The following is a 12,333-nucleotide window of genomic DNA, read 5'->3' as shown; positions in this document are numbered from 1 at the left end:
GGATGGAATACTTGCACTCAGTTGGGAATAATAAAAACAGTTAGAAATTCAGAGTCAGCCACTTTCCACTATGCAATATTTTAAATAACAACAAAAAAATGAATTTAGGAGAAGGTAAACCATGGAGGAAAGATTTGGGGAAAATTTCTTAATTGGAGAAAGTGGTTCTGGAGAATTTACAAGGTTCTTGGTCTATGGAGAAAGTTTACTTAAGAAAATTCATTCATCCATTCATTGATTTCTTTGTTTATTTACTAAGTAAACTTTTCCTAAATACCTTCAGAGGTCCAAGCAGTGTACTAGGCACTTGTATAGAGAGCACTGATTCATGCTATAGTGGAAGCAGGATAAGTGGTGTCCCTGCAGAACATGGAGAAGGAAATCTTCTGGGAAAGTCAGGGAAAGTGTCCCTCCAGGAAGTGATAACTGAATTGTCCAAAGGGGTGAACAAGTGTTTTCCAGGAAGATATGGGGAGGGAGTCCCTGGCAGTGGAACAGCATCTGCAAAAGCACAGAGAAAGACATGGCAGAGTGAGGGAATGACTACAAAGTGTGATATCCTGGGACACGGGGTGTGCCCAGTTGGGTCTAGAAGTGAGATCAGAGAGAATAGTAACAGTATTTTGTTACTGTGTCCATTGGTACCACACCTAGTATACCATTTCTAAGATTCAAGAGTGGTACAGCACAGAGGAAGGTATGGGCTCTGCAGTTAGACTTCCTGAGCTCAACTCCTCAGTCCCATAAACACTAGTTCTGTGACCCTGTGCAAGCTGCTGGCATTTCCTCCTCTGTAAAATGAGAGTACTCACAGTTTAATCTCTAGGGCTGTTGTGTAGACATAGCAGGCTGTTTGCTCTTGTTCTGTGACTGCTCTATGTCCTTTGCAAGATCAAAACGATATAATTTAGATATGTTTGTACATAATCTTCCATAGGGTCATTATCATCATCACCAACATTGTCATCATCCCACAATACATTGATGGAAGAGGCTACATTTTATTTTATTGTATTTGTATTTATTTATTTTGAGACAGGGTCTCACTCCAGTTGACCAGGCTGGAGTGCAGTGGCACGATCTCAGCTCACTGCAACCTCGACCTCCCGGGCTCGGGTGATTCTCCCACCTCAGCCTCCGAAGTAGCTGGGATCATAGGCCTGCACCACCATACCCAGCTAATTTTTTGTATTTTTAGTAAAGACGGGGTTTCGCCGTGAAGCCCAGGCTGGTCACAAACTCTGGGCCTCAATCAATACACCTGCCTTGGCCTCTTAAACTGCTGGGATTACAGGCTTGAGCCACTGTGCCCAGATGAAGGGCTATTTTTGTAAGTGCCTTCCAGCTGTGCGTAAGTAGAAATGAACTAGTCAGAAGGAAGACCCCAGGCCATGTAGCTCAAGAAGAGATGCAATACCTTGACATAGGAAATAAATGGATTTGATGATTTTTAAAATAAAGTAAGTGGGGTTGACATCTGAGGAAAAGTGTTTTCTCTTCCTTCCAAATGCTAGAGTGCTGTACTTAGTATTTTGTTTCTGAGTGCATTCTCCTAACCTCATCTTCGCTCCCCTCAAATTGAAAAATCGTATGAGGAGATAGAGTCAGAAGATGAATCCCAACAACATAAATAAAACAGCTGGATTACGTGACCTGTGAATATATTGAGAGAATATTTTAACTTCTGGCAACCAGCTTAGGACTGAATCACTGATTGGTATATAGAAAAGTAAACAATTCAAAGATCATGGCAATTATTAACGCATGGGAAAATAAAAAGTTGTTCAACGATGGAAACGTCGTCTTGATATATAACATGGCTCAGTTGTGAAAAATATTCATCTAGTTATATTAATGCAGAATTTGAATGTTTCTATCAAAACTTACTCTATAATTATAGTGCAAGGATGTAGAAGGGAAAATGTATGTGTGTGAGTCAGATGGGCAGGAGAGGACAAAATACGTGTAAATGCTAAATCTGAGAACTCAAAAGAGGACATTTGAACATGTTATTTAGAAATATGGAGGCAAACACCAAAAGAAAATAAAAAAAGAAAAAAGAAAAGAAAAACAATGAAAAGAGTTGAAAATGGTTACTTCTAAAAGGGGCAGAAACAGAGGTTACTGTTTTTCACAGAAAACCTTCAAAGGTACAATTTTTTTCACCATAAAAACTACGCACATGTATGAATTTGATAGAAATAAACATGAAATATTTCAAAAAGCATGAAGAGAACAGTGTTCAGTTTGAAGTGTTTGAATCAAGGGCTGCATGGAAGGGAGTATCAAGGCATTAAACCAGTAAATTTTGGTTGAGCCCATTGTGTAGGGCTTCAGAAGCCAAGGAAAAGATGCACATTTTTAAGCAAGGGAGTCACAAGATCAGATTGTACTCTGGAAAAATTTGTATATAAGTTCACCCTGCAGGAATTAGGAAAAGTTTAAAAACAGAAAGGTGAGTGTGCAGACTTTTGCAAATAGTTCTGGCAAGGAATAATGTCTTGCAGAACCAAAGCAGTGGATATGGGCATTGAGATAACAAAACAAAACAAAACATAGATCTGACTGATACGTGTGAGGTGGGCTTGTCTTGTCTATTTGAGGAGTGAGGAGAGCAAAGTGAAGCCAGTTTCCTGGCTTAGCAGACTGGGAGGATGGGGGTGCCAGTACTCAAAATGGAACTTCACAAAGAGAAGCAGGTTCTTAGAGGCAAGGCCAGGGAGGAAAAAATGGTGAGTCTGTTTCTATACACATGAGAGGCGTCTGAGGGACATCCAGAGAAAGAGCTAGTAAATGCCTACCAGGAGAGCAGGATGGAGAAAGAGCTGTTACCTAACAACCTGGGAGTCCCTGGTTATATGTGGTGATGGGTCAGGAGGCCATCACAATGCCCAGGTGAATTGTATGGTGTGAATCAGAGCAAAATCTTAGCCTGGAGAATTAACATTTTAAAGAAATAGTCAGTAGGACAAAGGTCAAAAAAGAGTGAAATGTCAGCAGAGAAATAGGAGAACTAGGAGAGTGCTGTCACCAAAGCCACGGCAGATGAAAAAAGGAGGGTGTGAATAGGTCCAAAGCCCTCAAGAGAAGTCAAAGATGGACAAGGAGGACATCAGTGACCTTAACAAGGTATTTGTAGAGATGGAAGGTGAGCCTGATTGAATTGGTTGAGTGAACAAAAGTTGATTAAGTAGACACACAAAGCATGGCAGTGCCTTCAATACATTTGGTGGAAAAGAGAAGAAAGAAAATAAAGCATGTAGTGAAAATCCATTTATTTTTGCTGTCCAGTGCCCCTCCCTTCCTTCTGGCTACAGCAAGCCTGCCTTCTTTTGAAGAACTGCTCTACCCTCCACTCTTAGCACAGGGGTTTGAAAATGTTGCAATCATGGTACCCATCACAGGGTAGTGTGTGGCCCCAGAAAGTTTGATTGGAGTCATCCCTGAGGATGATTCCATTGGAAATAAAAGTTGGTCATTCCTTTCTGGTGGCAATGCTGAAGAGATATGACCCTGGGAGACACCCATGACCATGTTTCCAGATTGGTGGAGAAACAGTCCGGGTGAATGAAGCCACACAGAGAAAAGCAGAGATGTAGAACACAAAGACAGGGCATCCTCTGGAGCCCCTCAGGGGCCTGAGCCACCCTCGGCTGTCTTTCCTGAAGTCTGGCTGCTTGTTTGGCTTTCACTTCAGCTGTCTGAGCCACCCTGGGACCCATCCTACCGATTCCTCTTGCTTCTTAAATTCATTCAGGTTGCTTTTTCTGTCACTTGCTACCAAAATAAATAAAATAAAATAAAGCCTTATAGAAAATGGTAACTTGCAGGAAAGGCAGGTTGGGAAGATAGATAGATAGATAGATAGATAGATAGATAGATAGATAGATAGATAGATAGATAGATGAGAGAAAGAGAGAGATGATAGCTCAATCAATAGCTAGACAATGGATATATACTATTATATGAAGATATTTATATCTGTCTCTCTCTATGTTTAGGTAGCTATAGATGTATTTAGGGAAGTAGCATTGTTTGAAAGCAGAGGCAAATGACTCAGAAAATGGAAAGGCTGATCATATAAGGAAAGAGGATGGATGATGGAGCTTCCAGGGAAAGTGGGATGAGATGGGATTGCAAGCTCAGGTGGAGGGGGTAGTCCCTCTAAGACAGAAAGCGAGAACAGAAGAAGTTTAATATGGTTTGGCTGTGTCCCCACCCAAATCTCATCTTGAACTGTAGTTCCCATAATCCCCATGTGTCATGGGAGGGACCTGGTGGGAGGTAATTGAATCATCTGGGCAGTTACCTCCATGCTGTTCTCATGATAGTGAGTTCTCATGAGGTTTTATAAGGTGCTGTTTCCTTGCTTCTCTCTGCACTTCTCCTTGCTGCCACCATGTGAAGAAGGACATGTTTGCTTCCCCTCCTGCCATAATTGTAAGTTTCCTAAGGCCTCCCCAGCCCTGTGGAACTGTGAGTCAATTAAACCTCTTTCCTTTATAAAGTACCCAGTCTCAGGTATGTCCTTATAGCAGTGTAAGGACAGACTAATACAAACATAAATGTAGTGGGGGAAAAAACTTGAAGAAATTCAGCCCCATGCTACATTTTCTGCAAGGTCATTTCTGAAAAGTAGGGGATGGTTTTAAGGTAAGTGAGTCTGAGGAGAGTAGAAATCACTTCAGACCACTGCCCTAAGCCATGAGAATGGGAGCTGGCTAGGAACAGGAATCCAAGTCTCAGTTTCCCCATCTTTAAATACCATACCATGGCACAGTGCAGCAATGTGTGTGAAAGTTATCATCTGCAGAATTGTGTGCAAGCTGTTATTATGTATAGGGTCTATTCATTTTAAACAAGAAGATAAGGGCATTTACATAACCAATTCTTGTTTATCTGAAGCAAGTTGGCAATTTTTTTTCTGTAAAGAACTACATCATAAATTTTAGACTTTGCAGCCCATATGAACTCTGCCATTGTAGCACCTTAAAAAGAAAGGAAATCCTGGCACATGCTACAGCATGGGTGTAATTTTGAGGACATTATATTAAGTGAAATAAGCCAGCCACAAAAAGACAAATGATGCATGATTCAATGTATAGGAATACCTCGAGTAGTCAAAATCATAGAAACAGAAAGTAGAGTGGCAGTTGCCAGGGGCTGGTGGGGAAGAAGGTGAGTTCTTTTTTTAATGAGTGGAGAGTTTCAGTTTTGCAAGATGAAAAGAGTTCTGGAGGTTGGTTGTACACCAATGTGAAGACACTTAACACTATTGAACTATACACTTTAAAATGGTTGAAATGATACCTTTATGGTATGCGTATTTCAACACAATTTAAAGCAAAACAAAACAAAATAGGCCACTGGCCAAACTTGGCCCTCAGTCTAGTTTACCAACCTCTAATTGAGAGATTCAGGAGATAATGACTATTGAAAAGCAAAAATAACAATTTCACCCATTCTAACTGCCTGTGAGTGCTTTAAGGGCAGGGCAATACTTGGGCCTCCCTGCATCTCTAGGACTTAGTCTTGTGGGAGGTAAATCATGGGTGCTCAATACATACTCACAACTTGAACCATGGTTTCTCCACAACACAGGTGTCCAATCTTTTGGCTTCTCTGGGCTACACTGAAAGAAGAAAAATAGTCTTGGGCCACACATAAACACACTAGCACTAACAATAGCTGATGAGCTGAAACAAAAAAAAACCTCATAACATGTTAAGAAAGTTTATGGATTTGTACTGGGCCGCATTCAAAGCCATCCTGGGCCGCATGTGATCCACAGGCCACGGGTTGGACAAGCTTGCTCTACAGCAAACTCCTAGAGAAGGTTGAGCGTGGAGCAAAACAAATGTGAGGATGAGAAGGAAAGGAGTAATAAACATGATTTTCCTCAAAAGAAAACTATGTGCAATAGCACCAAGGCTCTCCCCAAAATAAAGGTCCCAATACCTTAAAAGTATCCTAAGTCCTGGGACCACTTAAGGATCCTCTGAAACGCCATTGTGTCTGTACCCTCCAGGGAACTGCTTTCTTTTCAGTGTTGTTTTTTAAGGTGTACCTAAGACAATGTTACAAAATCTCTTGATTGAGGTTGAAACTGTCCTGCTATGCTGTAAATGCAAGATTTCTACCTTTCAAATAAAGAGAACAATGTTGTCTGTGACAGGAAGGTCCACATTATACACATTCTCCTGGGAGTGGGCTCTCTGAGGTGGGGTGGGTGAGGTGAGACAGGTGGCTCCACTGCTGGGCAGTGACTGTCCTCAGAGATGGCATTGACCCCCATCCCTTTATGCCAGTTCTCCGTGAGGACCACCTAACTACACAGCAGCTTCACCCAACCCATTTCTGTAAAGGGCATCTCCCCCGAAGTCTGCAAATGGTTTTAGTGAGAACAGAGGACAACATAAGGTCACCAAATTATCAGGGGGCATCGTAAAGGGATTTCTGGAGCCTTCAGAACCAATGCCCAGTTCATAGCTTTCCTCTCAGAAAGCCAAACCCTGGGCAGGAAGCTGGGAAACTCTCAAATCCACCTTCAAAGTCGAGACCTGCTCATATTTTATAAGGTTAAATGTTGAAAGTGAAGGTTTGATTGTTGGCTCTGTAAAAATGGGAAAGGAAGAAAAGGGACCAAAAAATGTGGCTTTGCAGGGTAAGACTTTCATCTAAAGCAGGTACATTGTATGACTCCCAGCCGAGAAACAAAGGGAGCCTTGTGTACCTTCCCTCTGCAGGTCGTTGTAATGCTGTGATGAGAGTAAAGGGAGTCAGGGAAATGGTTTTTGTGCTCCGTGGAAAAGAAAGAGCAATTCATGAGAGCTGCAAACAGGAGGCTTGCTCCCAGGCGCACCAGCAATCCTGGCTTGACCAGCGGTCATGTTTCACAGCTAGGAAAGGAGGCCTGCCGGAGCTGGGACCTGGGGGAGGGGAGGGTTCTCCCTGCTGCTGATCAGCTATGCACAGGATGGAGGATGCAGCCTCTCCCCGAAAGCATAATCAGAGCAGGAGACCAGGAGGCCCCTGCCCAGTTGGGCCCGGTGCCCAGTGGGGAGGCACAGGTGATTAAAACACCGGCCCCATGGCTTCACTGCCTGTTCCCTGAGGCAACCCCAGTGCAGAGCCCTGTACAATATGGCAACAACAGCCAGCAGCAGCTACTGCAGACTTGAAATGTGGCTGCTCTGAATTGAGATGTGTTGAAAGTTTAAAAAACACTCTATTTCAAAGACTGAGTACAGAATGTTAAAATGTCTTATAAATAATTTTTGCATTGAATACATGTGGAAATCATAACATTTGGGGTATATTAAACGAAAGAAAATAAACAATTAATTTTACCACTGCTTGTTACTTTTTACAAATGTGACTGCTAGAAAATTTTAAATTATATATGTGGCTCACATTATATTGCCTTTGAACTGTGCTACCTTGGAGAAGACAGAACAGCTCTAACATTCTCAGCTAATTTCCTTTCTGGTGTTTGGACAAATGAGAGAGTAAGATTGAGGAAATAAGTCCTAGGAATGAATGCACTTACAGTCCCAAAGCCTGTAGCTACTGCTGTAAGGTAGCTAGTTCCTACTCTAGCTTAGGGATGCTATGGATTCATCTACTCTCTTCTTGGCTGTCGAGAGCCTGGGTCTGATTTACATTGTGTTCTTGGCACCTAGCCCAGCACCCAGTGGCCCCTGCGTTTGTCCACAGACTAGAAGGCTGTACGGGTGAATGACTGCGTTCATTCTGCAGAGATCTGCCTGTAGTTCTCCACCTCTTCCAAACCCAATTCATAAAGAAAGAAATTTGAAAATGAACAGGCAGTTACAATAGCTTATAATTACTACACACCAAGTCCTGGGAAATATCTGTGTGGGAAAGACTGAAAACACAGGTAGAAATGGGGTGTCACCTCTCAGGAGTGGCTTCATCTTTGAAGTGATGGAGTATGGTGAAAAGGGCTCCAATGAGGGATCCAAAGCTCTACATTTTTAGTGCAATGTCACCAACACTAGCCACATGACTCCAGGCAAGTGACTTAGAGATGCCACACCTTACTTTCCTTTTCTAACAAAAATGCTAACCTTTGTCCTGATTTCCAATTCAGGTAAAGAGAAAATGAGAAAACATATCCCAAAGCACATGCTGGCATTTGGAATACGAACAAATTAATGTTATTTAGTGTTGAGTCTTATGAATTAAAAAACAAAAGGTCTCAGTGTTTCCCTCTGAAGTGAGCAATGGTATCCACGACTGGTCAGAGGGCAGGAGAACCAACCCCAACTCTATCAGTCAGGCAAGAGCCCCGTGGATGATCTCACAGGGTGCACAGCCTCACCGGCTGCTGGAGGACTGAAGTGGTGGGAAAATTAGAAGTGTGTTCACTTCACAAATGCTGGAGCTGAAACCGCTCTGGGACCATTGGTGCTACACCCTTCTGTATCAATAAGAAACACACACTAGAGACAGGGAGGTTAAAAGAACTGTCCTGGGTCACTCCACCAGCAGGTGCCCATCTTTATGTAAAATGCAGTCTTCCCAGTGCAGAGCAGAGCTCGTCCCATGGGGCCCCACGGGACCTCCTGCTACTGAGCTTATGGTAGTGCGAGGGAGACACAATCCGCAGGTCATACCAAGAGGAGTGTGAGGCCCCTTGAAAGGCAACAATCTATCGGCCACCAAGCTGGTTCATCTGCAGACTCCAGCAAGGCTCCATCCAACGACAGAGAAGGAAGCTTCACTCACGGCCAAACAATGAGAAGACGGAGTTTGTTGTTGTTTTAAGTATGAAAAAGGCTACTTTTATTGAGATAAGATTATGTTGAAAATGAAGGACATTGTTAACAGGTTATTTATTTGATTGACGCTAGCTGAGTTCACAGTAAGTGGCTGCACGCTCCTGAGCACATTATGCTGAATGTGCATTATCTCATAAATCACCCTAGCTTCACAATAAAAAAGTTAAATTAACTTTATTGACCCCTGCTGGTTTTCAAATCCTAAATAGGACTTAAAACCTATCTGCAAATTGTCCAGATTTGCTAATTACTGTAGCTGGGAGGAGCTGACTCCCCCAGTGCAGAGGGGAATCCAAAGAGACGGGTGTATTTAGTGCCAGACAGGGTCAAACTTTCAGGTCACCCAGCAACAACAAAGGGTGTCTCTTTCATCTCCCTGGGCCTGGCACTCTCCAGCTCCCAGGAGGCCTGCCTCTTGCAAACCCCACCCACTGTCCTAAGGCTGGGAACTACTTAGGTTTTGCCATCTGCCTTACAGCTTTTGTCCGATGTCCCAAGATAATTGTTGAAGGGATGGAGAGGGGGTATACAATATGGAGGCAGTTTATGAAAAATCTTCCATTTTCTCACCCCCTGCCCCATCACTCACACACACACACACACACACACACACACACACACACACACACACGGCTGGAGAAGAGACAGTAAGGCTTTGACTAATGCTTTGTATCTGATTCGAGAGATGGCACTACTGTTATTCATGGTAAAGCTGTTACCAAGGAAAAACTCTAGCTGGGGAAACCTGGTCCTAAGGGAAGAGCATTCCAGATGGAAACGAGCAATGTCAAGGGCGGAAGACTAAGATCTTTTCGAAAAACTGGTTTTGAGAACCTAAGAAAACAGCAGATTGAACAACGTATAACCCCTACACGAGGCTGCCAAAGAACACTGGAAATGTGCAGTTGATTATTGGGGAATCCAAAAGGCTACGGAATCAGTGGTTTCCCTTTAAGATTGAGGAACAATGTCCAGATAGAATGCCCTTTTCTTTAATAATCAAAAGAGCTAAGAAGTGGATGTGGAAATCAGTGTTAAAAGCAGAACTATCACTAAGTTACACGCTTGATAACAAAGCTTGAGCATGAGCCTGTGGGGTTGGGGTGGGCTGGGAAAGCAGGGAGGTGGAAAGTGATCCAGCCCCAGTGGTGGGAGGCAGGCATGGAGGGACATTTTGGGAAGGAAACCCTGGCACCATGGTGGAGGCAGGAAAAAACATCTAAAGCCACAGCAAAACCAAGAAAAGGGACTTAAGCTCACAGGATTATTAACCCAGAAAGGACCTGGAAGATCTCATGGTTGTCAACCACTGGTGTCTGGTAAGCCTGCTGGCCTGGCTGCAGCAGAATCACCAGGGAAATAAAGGAAATTATAGATTTTTCATATTTATAGGATTGAGGGCAGAAGGATTATTTTCAACAAGCTCCTAGAGGGTTCACATATGCAAAGAAGCTTGAAAACCACTTATCTGGTCCACCTCCCAGTGCCTGTAATTTACAGATGGTGAGGCTGAGATTAAGGGACTTGCCCAAGGACACACAACTGGTTGGTAGCAAAGGAAGAACTAGAATCTGAACGTGTCATTTTAACCAGTATTATTTTCTTGGCTCCACAATGCCTCTTTAAATTTCTATTTGGGTACAAGATTGGTTAGCTCCAGTTGAATAACAACCCCAAAATGTAGCCACTTAACCACCACATATTTAGCTCATAATTATGTGGGTTAGCAACTCAGCTGGGTGTTTTCTCTGGTCTCAACTGGGCTCCCACATATGTGTGGTCAACTACAAGTCAGCCAAGTGACGGCTTCTGGGTCTGCCTGACTCTCAGCTGGGGCAATAGGGAATGACTGGGTCATATGTCTCTCACTCAAAGCAACCTAACTGAGCTTGTTCTAGTGGCAACTGGGCAGGTTCCAAAATGGCGAGTGCAAGATGCAAGGCTCCTTGTGGCCTAGTTGGAACTGTGTGTAATCAATCTGCCACATCCTATTGGCCAAAGCCATCACAAGTCCAGCCCAGATTCCAGGGGTTGGGGAGTAAACTTTCCTTTTTGATGGGAAATACTGCAAAGTCACATTACAATGAGCATGCGTGGAGGGAGGGAAATAATTGGAGCTATTTTTGCAACGGCGTTGTCTACTTTCCTTAGAGTCCCCCTTGCCATTATACCCCATGCTCCAGCCAAACTACAATCCCTATTTCCTAAACATCGTGCTCGATCCTTTTAGAAATCTACATTTTGGACTTGCTATTTCCTTGAACTAAAATGCCCTTTTCAGTCCACCATGCCTTTTCATCCCTAAATTGTCCTTTAAAATGTAACTTAGGATTCCAAGTTCCAAAAGGCAAACTGAAGATGCCTTTTCTTCCACCTCATGAAAACTTAGTAAAATGACATAATGGGAAATTTTTTTATAAAGATGCACAAACTCACAAGGGCAAAGAGAAGAGAAGAAAAGATGACAGGTGATAAAATATTTCAACAAAACTTTGGTATGTGCAAAGCACATATATGATATCCAACTTAGCAGACCAAAAAAGGCTGAGCACCTGCAGGTGAGGGGAAGCCAAGCAATAAGGTGAATCTCATCACAGAACCCAGAGGACTCAGAAACTAGGAGTACTGGATGCCTAGGAAGGCAGGGGTGGGCGGTGTGAAAACAGGATTTGTTGAATGTATAAGAAGCGGCTGACACCCCTGGATGTGCTCAACCTCCCCACACAATCATGTGAATATCTTTCTCCACCCAGAAGCCTGGAGAGATTAACCTGAGGAACCCTGCAGTTAGAAAGAGCATGCATAGCTCAGGAAAGGGGTGCCATTCTGAAAACAGTAGGATAAAGGAGAAGTCTACACACTGGAAGGTGAAACTCCCATCTGCATGCCCAGCTTGGTTCTGGGAAAGCTGACAACTAGACATACACCTTCCAAGCAAGAGACTGCAGGGTTCCTCTTTAGGAAAATTAACCAGCCCTGCCAGGTGCGGATGCTCATGCCTGTAATCCCAGCACTTTGAGAGGCTGAGGCAGGCGGATCACTTGAGGCCAGGAGTTTGAAACCAGCCTGGCCAACATGGTGAAACCCCATCTCTACTAAAAATACAAAAATTAGCTGGGCATGGTGGCACATGCCTGTAGTCCCAGCTACTAGGGGGCTGAGATGGGAGAATCACTTTAACCCGGGAGGCAGAGGCTGCAGTGAGCTGAGATAGCGCCACTGCACTCCAGCCTGGGCAACAGAGTGAGACTCTATTTCAAAAAAACAAAAGAAAAAGAGAAGAGAAGAGAAAAGAAGAGACAAGACAAGAAAAGAAACAAAAAGAAAAGAAAAGAAGAAAAGAAAATTAACCAGCCCAAGAGAGAAGACCTGAAAATATTGACATTTTTGAGCTGGATAGTTAAATGCCAGGATAACTGCCTGATTCCCCCATAGTGTGAATCAGGTGAAAATTATAGTGAAGCCTCCAGTCAACAGGCCTAGCCCTTCCATACAGAGCTCTCAGGCAGCTTTATACAGGAACAATCTG

General features: G+C 43.3%; 1 protein-coding gene across 5 annotated transcripts in view; it reads right to left on the bottom strand.

Moving 5' to 3' along the window:
- Positions 1-277: 277 nt before the first annotated feature.
- Positions 278-12,333, bottom strand: part of ZDHHC21 (zinc finger DHHC-type palmitoyltransferase 21) — a 132,166-nt gene continuing 120,110 nt past the window's right edge. For 4 of the 5 annotated variants that reach the window (XM_063787967.1, XM_016960614.4, XM_016960615.4 and 1 more), the window contains 3 exons: positions 5,568-5,632; positions 813-882; positions 278-501 (listed from right to left, as the gene is read on the bottom strand). In XM_063787967.1, the coding sequence (XP_063644037.1) occupies positions 396-501; positions 813-882; positions 5,568-5,632 (241 nt within the window). In that variant the 3' untranslated portion in view covers positions 278-395. The remainder of the gene's footprint in view (positions 502-812; positions 883-5,567; positions 5,633-12,333) is intronic. The other variant, XM_016960622.4, reaches the window with a different exon arrangement.

This window comes from Pan troglodytes, chromosome 11, assembly GCF_028858775.2.
Source record: "Pan troglodytes isolate AG18354 chromosome 11, NHGRI_mPanTro3-v2.0_pri, whole genome shotgun sequence".
Classification (NCBI taxonomy): domain Eukaryota; kingdom Metazoa; phylum Chordata; class Mammalia; order Primates; family Hominidae; genus Pan; species Pan troglodytes.
Note: the sequence above shows the minus strand (reverse complement) of the source record. Positions and strands in the feature narration are given on the sequence as shown.